The 15,378-nt window shown below is 32.5% G+C and overlaps 2 protein-coding genes across 4 annotated transcripts; one reads left to right on the top strand and one right to left on the bottom strand.

Annotated features, from left to right (window-relative positions):
- The first annotated feature begins 1,648 nt into the window (after positions 1–1,648).
- LOC111007711 (aquaporin PIP2-7) lies at positions 1,649–3,085 on the top strand. Its single transcript, XM_022280177.2, has 4 exons — positions 1,649–2,038; positions 2,119–2,414; positions 2,495–2,635; positions 2,715–3,085. The coding sequence occupies exons 1-4, from the start codon at positions 1,753–1,755 to the stop codon at positions 2,832–2,834; spliced, it is 843 nt and encodes a 280-aa protein (XP_022135869.1). The 5' UTR covers positions 1,649–1,752; the 3' UTR covers positions 2,835–3,085.
- Positions 3,086–6,167: 3,082 nt separating this feature from the next.
- Positions 6,168–10,360, bottom strand: LOC111007821 (uncharacterized). Of its 3 annotated transcripts, none has more exons than XM_022280330.2 (4): positions 10,056–10,360; positions 9,420–9,565; positions 7,251–7,537; positions 6,168–7,166 (listed from the first exon to the last, which is right to left on the bottom strand). In XM_022280330.2, the coding sequence occupies exons 2-4, from the start codon at positions 9,541–9,543 to the stop codon at positions 6,363–6,365; spliced, it is 1,215 nt and encodes a 404-aa protein (XP_022136022.1). In that variant the 5' UTR covers positions 9,544–9,565; positions 10,056–10,360; the 3' UTR covers positions 6,168–6,362. The 3 variants fall into 3 exon arrangements, with proteins under 3 accessions (XP_022136022.1, XP_022136024.1, XP_022136023.1); XM_022280332.2 differs by having other exon boundaries at positions 7,251–7,534; positions 10,056–10,355; XM_022280331.1 differs by lacking the exon at positions 10,056–10,360 and adding an exon at positions 9,906–10,049.
- Positions 10,361–15,378: the final 5,018 nt, after the last annotated feature.

Raw genomic sequence — 15,378 nt, 5'->3', positions numbered from 1 at the left:
ACATTTTTCTTTGACACATTTAATTACCAAATAAGTAGGTCGGATTAGGTCGTTTATATTGCGTTCTACGGTCTTTTGCGATATAATTTAATCTTTCTATTCCACGTGTTTCTCGATCTTACAGCGTCCTCGATTCTATTGTTCTTCACACCGTTTTGCCAGCAAACCAACTCACTTATTTGGTAATTAAATTTGCCACGTAGGCTCTTAGTCATCCTAAGAAAAATACCACATCATCAATCTAAAACAGTGGATTAACAACAACGATCAAAATGAAACCATTTTTAAAGGTGCAGGGACTAAAATAAACATTTTCAAAGTATAGAGACCAAAATGAACAAAGTACATGAACCAAAAAAGTATTTTAATCGAAAAGTTTTAACAAACCAACATAAACATAGCTCATTGATATCTATGCATTTTCTCTTTTCTCGAGGTTGAAGTTTCAAACCGATGTATTTCTAATGAGTTGTACTAAAAAAAGGTGTGATAAAAGAAAAAGAGAGAGAGACAAAAGAGAATGGAAAATAAGAATGCAGAGTTGAGAAAAAGAGCTGAAAAAAGACAATATAACCGTTATAGAGAGAGAAGAGTTGGATGCCAGGCTGCGCCTTGTGCCGCTAATATCATTACCCTCACATGGTCTCGCTGTACGCCCTTTTTCCCCATGGCCCTACCCCTACTTTCTCTCTCTCTCTACGATTTCAATGTTTTTGTGTATTGTTTAAGCTCATTACTTAAAAAAAAAAACCGATTTTAACGATAACAAAAAAGAAAACAAATTCTAGCAAATGCTACTGTAAAATTGATCTTTAATGTAAGTTTTCAACTGACATCATATATATATGGTGTCGGTTTTACAACTGACTTTAACTCAAGTGCATTATTGTAGCTTACGATATTGGTTATTGAATGAATCGTTTCTCAACATTAATCGATTCGTTTCTCAACTATCATTGACCCACATGTCATTGTAACTTACGATGTTGGTTAAATAAATAACATAAGAACAATAGCTCATGTCTTGGGCAACATAACGAGAAAATAACAACACTGTCGAAAATAAATCCCAAACAAACCCTATCTGATGGCTGAAAATTAATGAGAATGCTATTCTTTATAGAAGCAGCACTGTATACACATAGGTATAAACAAGATGTAAAATAATTGGACCGAACCATTAGTAAATTTCATATGTGTTTTATTGTGAACCAAATCTAGTAAGTTCAAACGATTGTCCTATAAAATTAGTTGAAGTAACACTCACCATTAAAAAAAGAAAAAAATAATATTTTTCCTAATATAGCACTACAGTAACACTATCAACAAATTTTCGAATTTTATTCAGGTAAGCATTTAAAATTCGGCAAATATTCGTTTTTATTTTAAAATTTATCATTTCTAAAAGCTATTTTTTTCTTCGTCGTTTAACAACATGGTGATAATTTAAATCAAATTTGAGTTAAGTTGTTTGAGATTATTATAAAATATCCTGAACAAAAATATAAAGAAATAAGGGCCAATAATACGAAAACAGCAGAGTTTAATTGAAAATGATAATTTTGTTAACTCTGCACTCCACTTTTCATATAAGCAAAATTCCAAAACTACCCCTGGGCCTTAACCATAAAAAGCAACCCTTCCCCATCATCTCCCACCTCGCTAGGGCAAACCGTGAAGAGAGCGTTCAGAGACTGAGCTTAGAGAGAGAAAGAGAGCTTAGAGAGAGAAAATCAAATCAAAGGAAAAAGAATGTCGAAGGAGGTGAGGGAGGAGGGAGAGGCCGGGCGGGGCAAGGACTACGTGGACCCGCCGCCGGCGCCGCTCATCGACGTGGCGGAGCTCACCCTCTGGTCCTTCTACAGAGCCCTAATCGCCGAGTTCATCGCCACTCTCCTCTTCCTCTACGTCACCATCGCCACCGTCATCGGCAACAACAAACAGACCAACGTTTGCGACGGTGTCGGAATTCTCGGCATCGCCTGGGCCTTCGGCGGCATGATCTTCGTCCTCGTCTACTGCACCGCCGGCATTTCCGGTACTCCGAGCTCACTCTCAACCGCCCTACCTAACTTTTCCGGCCACTTTTTTCCCCTGATTTTTTTTTTTATTTTGTAGGTGGTCATATTAACCCGGCGGTGACGTTCGGGCTGTTTCTGGCAAGGAAAGTGTCGCTATTCCGAGCCGTGGGGTACATGTTGGCGCAGTGCGCCGGAGCCATCGTCGGCGTTGGTTTGGTCAAGGCCTTCATGAAGCACGACTACAACAACCACGGCGGCGGAGCCAACTCAGTAAGTTCCGGCTACAACAAGGGCACCGCTCTCGGCGCTGAAATCATCGGAACCTTTGTTCTTGTTTACACCGTTTTCTCCGCCACTGATCCCAAGAGAAGCGCCCGTGACTCCCATATCCCTGTAAGTTTCTTCTCCTCAAAATCCTTCTTCCATTTCAAAATTTCGTTTCTAAACTTCAAAGTTTTTTATTATTACTACAGGTGTTGGCTCCGTTGCCCATTGGTTTCGCGGTTTTCATGGTTCATTTGGCCACCATCCCCATCACCGGCACCGGCATCAACCCGGCCAGAAGCTTCGGCGCCGCCGTCATCTACAACCAGGAGAAGCCCTGGAACGACCACGTACGTCGTCGTTTTCGCTAGAAATGTAATTTAATATTTTCCGATTCGAAATTTGTTATAAACTCTTTTTTTTATGCAGTGGATTTTCTGGGTGGGTCCGTTCGTCGGAGCACTGGCGGCGGCGGTGTACCACCAATACATTCTCCGAGCAGCCGCCATTAAGGCGTTGGGATCATTCCGCAGCAACCCCACCAACTAATGAAACAAGAAAAAAGAGAGAAATCTGCAGCATGGTTTTTAAATTCATTATTATTTGTTTGGTTGTGTGTAGTGAAAGAGATTACGAGAGGAAGATGACGAAGATGATGGACTATGACATTTGAACGTTGTGCTATTTATTTATTTGTAATCTTTTGTTGTTATGTTAGTTTTTTTTTTCTTTCTTTTTTTGGATGTGTAATATTATGTTCTCTCTTTGTTCATGAGATTAGTGTCAATTTTCTGACTTAACACTCTCTTCTTCAAATTTATATGCTTGTAATTGTCATCATTAGAAATGTTAATTAGCTTAGTCTTTCATAAACTTGAGTCTGTCTAGAAAGGTTATTTCTCAATTTTAAGAGTTTGGTGATAATTTTATTTTTATATATCAATTCAAGCATAACTTAGGATTTAGAGAGTCGAATGACCGAAAATACTTGAGGAACAATCTTGTTTTTACCAATATAAAATATTTGAGAATTATAAAAGAAAAATACAAAAATAAAAACTTTTTATAAAAGTTATCGAGTTTGCAAAATTTTCAATTAAGATCTAACTATTTTCCACGAATAATTATTACGAAATTTGAATAATTTTTAAATTTCGTAGCAATCATACACACTTGTTAAATTTTGAAATGTATGAGAAGGTACAAATTTTACATGTATAAATAATGAGTTCAATTTATGGATGATATCTAGTCTTAAGTATGAGTTTTTTTTTTTTTTTTTTTAATATTTTGAAAAATGGCTTAGGATGCCTTCATTATGATGAGCGAAAGGAGGGGGCTATTTCCAATGAGGAGCTGCCACGTGGAAACGCGAGGGTAAAAAGGGAAGGTGGGGGTAGAAAGTACGTGGGTGCAGTGAGAGAGGAGAGGGGCAGCTTTGTGGAAAAGAAGTGGAAAAGTGGTTGGGCCATTCTTGGACTAAAGTCCAAACCAACGCCACAGATAAATGAGAGAGAAATATGGTCTTATAAGTGGGGCCCACCCTATGTTTACATGTCACGGTAGCACATGGGTGGGGCCCACCCACAGCAAATTTACGTTTTTGACACCCCCGAAAAGCGACGAAATTTCCGAAATAGCCACTGTTCATTTGAGGACAAGATAGTTCCGTTGTCGCGTTCTGGTTGGGTAATTTTGCCTTTTAACCTTCCCCCGAAAAACCAAACTAATATAACTACTACCGCCAGTTAGGTTTAATTTAACCCATATGGTAACACACGATCTATAATCTATATTTATTATTTTAATTTAGATTTACATTCCACTATATTAAAATTTAGGGAAAAATGTATTTTTGGTCTAGATATCTATTTGGTCCTCAAGTTTCGAAATGAACATTTTTGGTCTCTGAAGTTCGATATAGGTGTCTATGTAGTCTTTTAAGTTTTAAAATAGACATTTTTTGTCCTTAAATTTTGAAAAATAGTTCTAAATGGTCTTTTTCTCTTCTCTCCCATCTCCGACTAACAACTGCCGACCAATTTCCCTTTTTAGGTCCAATACATAACGTGAGGGTTATTGATAATTTTTTTTTGTTTCTCTAAAACAAGGAAAAAATTATTATCAGAAACTATTGGTACAAGAGAATTTAATTTTTCTAATAACATTTTTTGTTCATCCGCTCGCCATCAAAGGCGATGAATAAAGATCAAAATGGTCAGCGATTGTCGGAGATGAGAGAGAAAGAGAAAAAGAAAGAGAGAGGAAGAGAAGAAGGATGAAAAGCCACTAAACCTCATGGACAAACACCTATCTCAATCCTTAGGATCAAAAATGTATTTTTCCCTAAAATTTATTTTTGAAACTTTAAAATGCAAAACTACATATTAAAAATAAATAAAAACTTGGATGAATATATTATTTTATTTCATGTTATAAACTCATTTAATTTTGTTAAAATTAAAATATGTAACACATAATTATATTATAAATTAGACAATATGGTAAAATAATAGTTATCCGAAATTTAAAACATTTAAGTTAAAGAAATTTCTTAATAATATTTTAAATTAAACTAAGTATTTAGTTGGTGACTATTAATTTATAAATATATTACTATTGAATCTCTTGTTTTAAGGTTGATGTTTCAAATCACCCACCAAACATTCTCTTAATTTTTGAACTTATAGCCCATAATTTAATTTTTATAGCATCAAATATTTTAACAACTCAAAATAAATTCATTGTGATACCTAAATGTTAAATTATTGTAGTTAAGAATAGAGAGCTATCAAATACTAAATTAAAAGTTCAATAACCTATTTAAAATTTTTTAAATATTGGGACCAAATTTGATCGAGAGGATGCAAGTCCATAGATCTATTAGAAACTTTTTGATGCACAGGTCTCAATAGACACAAAAAGTTTAAGGGGCCAAACTATGCTACTACAAACTTAGACTATCCAACTTCAAATTTAATAACCAAATTGAGCATCGTTCAAATAGCGTGTGTTCAAACCTCTACCGTCACATGTTGTATTAAAAAAAGACTTCAAACTTAACAAATCAAACTCGCTAAAACTCCGAGTCGAGTGCCAATAACTAAGTATAAACAATCACATTTCAAGAGACATATTATGAGTTAAAGTAGGTAATAATAATCACAGTTAAAGCTCAAGTATACATTGGTTTAAAGCAAGGTGACTCTCAACTTCAAATGAAATGCAAAGAAAAAAAAAAGTAAAGGGACAGTTTGTTTTTTCCAATAGTAACAAGAAATCATATGGAACCATACTTTCAAAACCTTTCTTCTTTTGTGAAATTACAGAACCAATGATTCAATTTCTACTGAAAAAACTTGAAATACAAGACTAAAGACTTAACATAATTCAAGTGGTGCAGACATGAGTATGAACAAATTTATTGCCTCTGTGTTCATCTTTGATTCTCTGTCTCTGGTGGAGGCATCAAATTAATGGCAGGCAGGGAGTGAGATGTCATTTTCACTTCAAAGTGAACAGACAGAGGCAGAGCTACACAGTGGTTCTCATGGGTCAAACTCACTGCACCACAGTTGTCCCATGGCCCCACCACTCACGAGTTTCCCTTTTTACCCCAAAAGAAAATTTATAACGGGGGTTCACCCGTCCCAAGATCCGGACTCGAGAGACATCAACGATTTTTTGTATTAAACTCATCAAAAAGTTCGAACTTGAGACCTTTAAGCCAGTATGACCAAGAAACCTTTAAGTCAGTATGACCAAGAAACCTCAAGTCCTTGCCAATTGGACTGCTCCTTGGGAGCGAAAAAAAAGGGTTTCCTTTACTAAGCAATTTCTCAGCTTCTGGTATTTTTTCAATTCAACAGAGAGAAATGGAGGTAAACAAACAAAACCCAGAAGCTTAAGCTTTTAAAAAAAATGGGAAGTTGGAGAAATCTCAAACCCTACACTTGAACACGAAGTGAACATGATACAGCTTTAAGTTATTTAGCATTACAAACATCTATATAACTAAATGGCAGAATGAGATGATCTATGAGTGATGATATAATTTACTACTAATTCTTTCCCTAATCATAAAAGATCATCAGAAAATGATTTGCATCTCAAATTTTCTACCTTGGAGTTGAGGGATGTTATCATGTCTTTCAGCTGAGATGATTTCACCTCCAATTCACTTAACCGAGCTCGGGTTTCTGCAACTTGTGACTTTGCATCAGAGAGTTCTTTTTCTTTTCTAGCCAAATCCTCCATTTGGGACTCTAGTTCTTTCTTTGTTGATTCCAAATCATGCTCACAGTCTGCTTTTGCAGCTTCGACGGTCCGATTCTGACTCCTCAGCTCAACAGCTTGGGCAATTTCGTTGAGGCGGCTTCTTAGCCACCCAACGTCCATCTGTGAGGACTCGACATCCTTGAGAATAGCTTGGAGTTCTTTAACTTTGGACTTGGTCAGCTGATGAAATTCAGTGGATTGCAACTCTTGAATCACGTAGCACACACATTCTAGATAGTAAGAGCGCATGGAAACTGATTCCAAGTTACAGGTAGCGGCGATATCTCCATACTTATCAAAGACCAACGTCAGGATGGGGGAAAAGCTGGCTTTTACATTGTATTTTCCCACGGGAACACACAGTTCAGAATTTACAGACTCAATCTCTCCCTCGTCGCTGTCTACTAGAGTTTGCTCCAAGCCAGACAAACTAAAGCTAGATTCTCTGGATGCCTTTGGATAGTCTTCTTTAGTGTTGTCACCGTTAGGTGTAAGATCCTCCTTTAATAATGTTTCATGGTTCACGTCCCCGTTCTTATTAATAGTTGTCGGTGGGGGAATCCGCATTGCACTCTTATTTAAAACATCCTCTGGATATTCAGGCTGTCAAAAAAGACAATTGCAGGTTCAACATTTTGTAACAACATAAAATTGTTATCAATTATGGGTGGAGGGAAAAAAGAGCACCATTATGAGACTTTCATATGAGGAAATTCGAGACGAGTCGTGTTGCTCAGCACTAAGAGTAGGATCTTCAGGATGAATTTCATCAGAATAAAATCTTTTGGCAGGGGAGATATGACCACCATTTCTTGATTCTAAAGGTTTCTTAGGAGAGACACGTGAGTTAAGTGAGCCAGCTTCGGTAGAAACCGTGCTTGAGTAGCGTCGACCATCAACTTCTTTTGGTGGCTTTGGTCGAGACCCCTTCTTCCTTCCAAAAGATTTGGAAATATCAAGTCTAAAAGATCCTGCTACCATGGAAAGTTTAAAAAGATAAGCAAGAAGATGATCATCAAAAGAATCATATCTAACAGAGAAGAAATGAAGTCTCTTGGCGGTTTCATTCCATGTCAAACAAACTGATCAATCAAGCGAATATCTAGGTTCAATAGCGATCGAATATCCACTAAGTCTACCATTCTCGAAAATACAAACTCTAGAATCACCTTCAAAAGATGAAATTTTAAGAAGAGTAAAAGTAATATTTCATAGAAGTTGCACCGTACTAAAAGGTAAAACATTTGAAACCAATCATAGCAGCAGCTGACTACTAGAATTTAACACAAAATTTTCATCATATATCTGGTACGAGAATGAAGGATTTTTATTCATATAAGCTGTTTCCGAGCCTATGCTTCTATACGTACGCAAATTTTGTAATTTCACATACCAACCATAGTCTAAAAGCTGATAGTGGTTTCCCCTATCAGTGACAATATATCTCACATTTTACCTTGCTAACATTTGTATGATGCAATGAAGTATCTTTGAGTGACAAATACCGTTGCCAAAGATCGACAACTAGAGGTCTCAGTCTCTCAGATATATCATGCATTGGAAAGTCATCCCAAATTCATGCCAACAAATCAGGATCACTTAGAACTAGCAATCTTTTAGAGTCTAAGAAATCATTTTCTTATTTTATTTTTTCAGGTTAGGGGAGACGACGTGAGTCCTGCTTTATTCTCAGCTGATTTTGAGGAAACTGCAACAGTAGAACAAAAGATAGCAAGCCTTTTAATCCACAAGAAATAATACATAATCCATTATCCTAGTCATCTTATTATTTTGAGATTAGAAACTAACCACTCATCACACTACACCATCAATAGCCAAAAACTTTCTAAAAGTGGTCATCAGGCAAGACTTGAACCTCAGTTTATTATTCATCTCACATGGAGAAATTCTTTCGATTATGTCGTAGCTACAAAGCCTCACAGGTCATCTTTTAGAACTTGGAAATAACAGAGTTCAACAACATGTTGTCAGAACTTATCCAAGAAAAGACTTCTTGATACATGCTTGATTAGCTTGCAAAAGATCCCCTGCACCAAATCCCTGAATTGACCTCAAAGTTTTCATATTATAAAGATGAGAAGAGTCAGCTTAAGGTAAGTTAACGCCATGCCAATCTCCATCTTACGATGATCCTCTTTTTAGGCCATAATCACCATGCTTGTTTCTTGAGGACAACGAAGGGTGGGGATGACTTAATCAATTGAAGTAGGCTCAAGTTGGCTCTTTCGTGATATATATAAGGTTAATTGGTGCGTTTCTATTAAACTTTGCAACAAAAGTGAATTATTCTCCTAAATATTCCACATCTTTTCGCATGTTTCTCACTAGCATAAAAATCGCTTAAGATTTCAGAACTTCCACATTTGTTCTTTGTGAATGACATTATAACATGAGAGAGAAAAGACACAAAAAGAGAGAATAGTTCTCGATCTAGAAATAAGCAAACAAAAAGGGACAAATCCCATTCCCTTTTATCAGATGCGTCCTAGCTAGAGTACTGTAGCTGAAACATAACTTTTGATATTCTTGATGGAGATTAGATGCTTTAGTGCAAGCTTTTTCCTCAAGTACTTAGAAGCTGCACTTGCTTTCTTTATCACTTCAGGAGTTCTCATGGTGGAAGCAAAGAGAAGAATGGAAGTAGAAAGATTATCACAAAGTTTCATGTAACGAGTGAAGTAATCATTTGTTTTTTTTGTAAAAAAACTTCGTGTTCGACACGGGTTGCTTGAAGAATATAAAAAATTACAGATAAGTCTAAAATGGTTATGTAGTAGTCAACGATCTAGCAAAGTCACAAGAATCAAAATTCAGGCAAAATTTAAGAATTATTACCTCTAGACTTTCTATCCTTTTCTGCCTTGCTTTCAGCAGTTTTTCTTATGCAATATTCAGAGCATTCATGAAAGGGATTAGAACCATAAATACAATCCGGCCGTACTTTCCTCCGTTCAGCCATCTCTTTGCTGAAATCTCCCTACCTGTAATTTTCCACAGCAAGAGATTCACCATTTTCTTGTCATAATCAGAGCTTTTTCTCAAGGTTTTCTCAGTTCAAACTGAATATTTCCATGCATGAGAGAGATAAAGAGAGAGAAATGGAATATCAAAAGAATAAGCCAAAGGAACTTCACAAGAGAATTTCAATGCCTTCATTATTCATGAACAAACTTGACAAATTGAACAATTAGTGCACAACAAACTCAATATTAACAATTACTACCCAAACTTCTTTTAAACAGAAGATACAGAAGTTCAGAACAACGCAAAAAACAGAATCCAGCTTAAATTAGCAAAAGCGATCATAAAAAAGAAAGTTACCCAAAAAAGAATCGATTCAGAGGAGACAAACTTGAACCCAGTAAAATCAAACCCCACATGAGAAACCCCAGTAATCCAGAAGCCGAAATCGAAAGCGAAAGCGAAATCTTCACAGGAAAAAGATTTAAGAATCAAAATCAATGGACAAACCTTGAAATCGAGCCTGGTTTTGATGGTTTCAATTTGATTTCTCTCTCTCTTTCTCTGGAGGCGAATATTCATATAGAAAGGTAAAGTTCAGAGAGGTCACTATATTCTAACGCTGCCATTAATGGGTGTCTTGGGTCGACGTTGAAACATTGACTCATTAGGTGAAGCACGAAATAAAATTTCAAAAAGTTGCACAATTTTTTGGCATTTTCAGCCCCAAAATTCCAGCAAACGTGGACACTTCACATAAAAAATAATAAAGTAGAAAGAAAAAATTATATAATTCCTCTGAGAAGTGAGAATCGATGTCCGAAAATCCGTTTTATGTGCGAATTGGGGTCTCAACTGTGGACTAATTGGCAGTTTTGGAAGGATGTTTCTACGGAGTTTGATTTTGATTGTGATTTTTTATTTATTGGAGTTTGATTTTGATTTGATGTATCGTCCACCTGCTATCGTTTGCTCTTGTGGCTAAGAACAAACCTTCCCACTAAACATTAAACATTATGGAAGCTCGAATTTGAGTGGTTAGACATCAATGTCGTTCATATTATAGATTTTAAAATGTTTCTTATTTGTAGGATGATATTTACGCGTAAAATTTCTTGTTTCTTGTTTTTATTTTATTTTTTCTATTAAATAAAAATAGAATGATATGATCTCAACATCTATTGATTGAATAGTGATGAAACAAAATCTTTATTTCCATTCTTACCGATGAAATAAATTTTTACAATTTGTTAGACTTTCATTTGAAAATCAAAAATTGCTAATGCATTTATATGATAAAGAGATAGAAGCTAAGCTTAAGTCGAACTTGATGAGATTTAATCTTAAAAATATATATAAAATCTTGATAGGATTTTATATATTTTTTCTAGTGTCAATATTGTACATCGATTTTTGATGAAAAATTATAATAATTATTCACGTTTGATAATTAATCTGATGAAATTGAAATTTTGTAATAATAATTGATTGACCGATTAAATTTAGGATAAAGAATTGATTATTTTCTTTTTTTAAAACTACTAACAAAGTATAGCTTCGTAGGTAGGGGAATAACGAAAAAAGAATAATAATAAGAAAAAAATTAAACAAAAAAAAGTTTAATATTAAATTTTAGTTGGTACACGTCACGTCACACGTCAGTGGGCCCCTCTCCGTCCATATGAATGCCAAAGAAGTCGTTAAAGTTGTCATATTTTCAATAAGAAAAATTTTAAAAATAATAGTTTACGTCAACTTTGTTCAATTAAACTTAACCTATTCTAATAACATAAGGCAATCAAATTAAAATAATATCTCACTGAAAAACCAAATTAAAATAATATTGATAATAACAACATAAGATTTCCAGAAAATGGACAGACCATGACAGTGCCACGTCATCTGATTTTGTGTTCTTGTTGGAGCTCGTGTATAGGCATAGAAATAAATGAATTTTTTTAAAAATAAAAAAAAAATACATAAAAATAGCCTTGAAGTTTTGTAGTTAAATTGGGTTGGCCATGTGGATGGTCCAACAAATTTAATACTCAAAATGAAAGTGCATGTGCTGTCTATAAAGTGTACCAAAAAAATGGAGATTTTTTTTTTTTTTTTTTTTTTTTAAATTACCATCAACCATGTTTGGTAGAAATAAATAAATTAAAAAAGTTAAAGTTGAATTAAATTCGATTATTTACCTTTCACAATAAAAAAATAGCGAAGGAAAAATAGATTGTCAGTTAGTATTCACGGGTGGTAGCTGGTAACTTTTACTTGAAAAAGGAAGCCAATTAAATACCTAATTTTGTAAATACAAATACTTAAAGATATCTTCCCACAGTTACATAAATATTGTCACAAAATTACATAAACACCGTCCAATTATATAAATTTCGATTATGTACCTAACCGGTTGACTTGATGCAATGAATAATTTGATAAATTAATAGGCACGTCAAATTTTCATTACATTAATAGAGTTAAACAACAATTTGAACTAAAAATAGACATAGTATAAAATTTAAAGATGTAAATTAATTAAAACTTATTTAATATACCAATTTAATTTAAACTAATTTTACACACAAAATTCAAGTAATTAAAGCTCATGATACAACTCATTATACATCACGAAAATTCAAAGCTAAAATATAATTAATTTGAAAGTTTTGGAAACAAAAGTAAACCTTTTTAAAATCAAAGAAACGTATGATTTTGGGAAATTTAGAGTGGAATTGTTTTTTCGACTATCAAATCAAATGTTTGATGGGGAAATTAAGGTTTGGTAAATGTTTGTGGATATTAATAAATTAGAGAAGCAAAAGTCAGATCTCTATCCCATAATTCACACGTTTTAGACTAATTTATTGATGTTACCTTAGCTACTCATTAAACTCAATGCTAGTTTAAACTAATTATTCAAAATGTATTAAATGGTTACTAAGAAAAATTACGCGATAATATTACGAATTAATGGTACTTACTTACATAATACTAAAAAGAACCTGAGTATAAATTAGTTAAAACACCCATTTTCCATTAAGGTTAAAATAACTCGATACAATATAACAGTATAACGAATAAATAAGAAATAAGGATTGAATATAGTAGAAAAAGAAAATAAAAAATACCATAGACTGAGAACTGAATTATTAATATAACTATAACTTTTACGTTAATTATTCTTAATCAACTTCATTATTGATATAACTTTACGATACAATTAATGAGCTTAGATAAGCTAATTAATATCGACTAAAAATTAAAGTACCATAATTTAATGATTTTAAGATTAGAGAAAAGTTATTTAACCTACCTCTATTAAGCAGCTTTCTTTTTATGGTGCAAAATTGATCTATTATATTTCCTAAAAACTTTTTTTTTTACCCTCAACAAAAGAAAAAAGCAAAAAAATTTTGATCTATTATGGGGGAACTTTTTTTTTTTTTTGGAGAAAAAATTAAAATTTTGTTCGGTTTATATATACACACACTAAAAAGTATGCATAAGAACTTGCTTTAAAAAAAAATTCAGATTAAATAGTTTAGACTCTTGCCTCTGGCTATAAGTTTAAATTATGAATTACGAATTATTTTTTCTTTGATCTATAAAGTAGTTAACAAATATGAGAAATAGTAAAAAAAAGATAATTACATAAATAGCATAAAATAAATATGTATTTTTAAATATAACAAAATTTTAAAATTTTACAAAAATGAAAAGTTGTATCACATATTAATTTTATGCCATTGTAAAACTCCTCAATAACCAAGTATGTATTTAATTATTTCGTTTATAGATTATACCTTCTATCAAGTAAACTAATCTTTTTTTTTTGTCAAAAAAAAAGGTAAACTAATCTTTTTCTTCCTCTATTTTTTTTTTTAGAAATTTTACTCCACGGCATAGCATAAATTTAATATATATTTTAAAAAAAAAGTGACAACATTTTATTATTATTATTGTTCAAATATGACACAAATACGACTTGTTTTTAATATATTTTATATTACATTTGAGTTTAAGTTTAATATGATGCTATTTTTTTTTTTAGAGAAATTACGGTTGGTAGCAAATATATTTTATGTATTTCAAAATATGTCACATATTTTTAAAATTTTCAAATATAGCAAAATTTTTCGGATCAATAGTATATCAGATACTCATATCAATAGTGTATCAGACACTCATATCAGTAATATATTATAAGTATATCACATACATACATATTGCACAGACACTCATACCAGTAGTATACATATGTATATCACATACATATTGCAAATATATCAGACACTCATATCAGTAGTATATCATATGTATATCACATACATATATCAGTAGTAAGATATATATATATATATATATATATATATATATATATATATATATATATATATATATATCACAGGTGTATATCATTTGGGTATAGTTGTAATTTTAAAATTTGACCTCTATTTTAAAAAATATATATATTATATTTGAAAAAACTAAATGTGGTTACTATTTTGCTGATTTTACTAAATGTTTTTGACAGTCAGTTAAACTTTCAACTATCTTTGAAAATACATATCTATTTATGTATTTTATATAATGATAAATAAAAATTTTTAAAACTTCCAATTATCACAAAGAGTGACCTATGCTTTCATCATGCTCAGATATAGCTAAAATATACCTCTCGAAAATTCAAGGACAAAAATAGAATAAATAAGTTGAACCAATATAAAAATAATACGTGAGCTTGGAAAATTTGGATTTTTTTTTTTTTTTTTTTTTGGGTTCTACTATCAAATGTGTGATGGGGAAAGGTTTGGTAGGAGTTTGTGGATATAAATTTGAGAAACAAAGTCGGATCTCTATCTGTAATTTACACATTTTAGACCTTTTAAATGTGTATTTATTTTAATTTTTGCGTGACTCGTTTAATCACCATCGTTTAATCACCATCATAGCTTATAATTCTTCAAAAGGCATTAAATATGTTGGGTTTTAGTCATTGCTTAGAAACATACTAAAAAAAGTTAGAGAGATAAATACTTCATAGAGACGCACCGCACACATAGTTTTGGGTCGTGCTCAATATAACATTCTTAATTTGTGAGTTAAGTTCATCTCAAACTGGTAGTTCAATTAGCTAATGCATAAAGCAATATTCTGTGAAGTTAAAAGGTTCATCATGTCCTTATCCGTCGTCCGATCTATTGTTGGTGAAAAAAAAAATCATCGTGAACTTGACGTAAGAGTTTTACTACTATCTATTGACAATTTGACAAATTAATAGACATGTTAGGTACGATTGCATTTTATCAATGGTGTTTGTGAAAAAAACTAAATATAAATATAATTTAAAGTTTAAAATTTAAAGATATAATTAAAACGTATTTCCGGAAAAAAAAGATATAATTGAAACTTTTTTGAAGTTTAAGGACTAAGCCGTATTCGATGGAATATATATAATTTAACTAAAGTTTAAATATGTGTTTATTTGTTCGTAAGATTTACCCATAGGAAGATATAAGTTTGAGCATCTTCAATCATGATCTTGTTTTGAAAATATTATATGTTATGCATAAATGTAATCATAATTAGTACTTTGTATAGTTTCACAAAGTTTGATACACAAATTCAATAGATTTTAATTTTAAATGTTTCTATTTTTAAACTTATTTTAAAAATTTCTCAACTTCAAATTAATTAAAAAAACAAAAAAATTTCATAAATTCTTCCGACATTAGGTTGTCAAAAGATGACTTAGTCAAAGTAATAGGTCAACTCTTAAAGAGACGACCTACAGATGTGACACATATCATTCTTAAATAGATGATATGCA

This window comes from Momordica charantia (assembly GCF_013281855.1).
Source record: "Momordica charantia cultivar OHB3-1 chromosome 4 unlocalized genomic scaffold, Mcharantia_2.0 BLBB01000004.1, whole genome shotgun sequence".
Classification (NCBI taxonomy): domain Eukaryota; kingdom Viridiplantae; phylum Streptophyta; class Magnoliopsida; order Cucurbitales; family Cucurbitaceae; genus Momordica; species Momordica charantia.
Note: the sequence above shows the minus strand (reverse complement) of the source record. Positions and strands in the feature narration are given on the sequence as shown.

Coding starts and splice junctions, on each gene's coding strand:
- LOC111007711 (XM_022280177.2), top strand. CDS start 1,753: ATGTCGAAGGAGGTGAGGGAGGAGGGAGAGGCCGGGCGGGGCAAGGAC. Junction 2,039..2,118: donor CTGCACCGCCGGCATTTCCG/GTACTCCGAGCT, acceptor TTTATTTTGTAG/GTGGTCATATTAACCCGGCG. Junction 2,636..2,714: donor AGAAGCCCTGGAACGACCAC/GTACGTCGTCGT, acceptor TTTTTTATGCAG/TGGATTTTCTGGGTGGGTCC.
- LOC111007821 (XM_022280330.2), bottom strand. CDS start 9,543: ATGGCTGAACGGAGGAAAGTACGGCCGGATTGTATTTATGGTTCTAAT. Junction 7,538..9,419: donor AAAGGATAGAAAGTCTAGAG/GTAATAATTCTT, acceptor TTTCCATGGTAG/CAGGATCTTTTAGACTTGAT. Junction 7,167..7,250: donor CATATGAAAGTCTCATAATG/GTGCTCTTTTTT, acceptor CTTTTTTGACAG/CCTGAATATCCAGAGGATGT.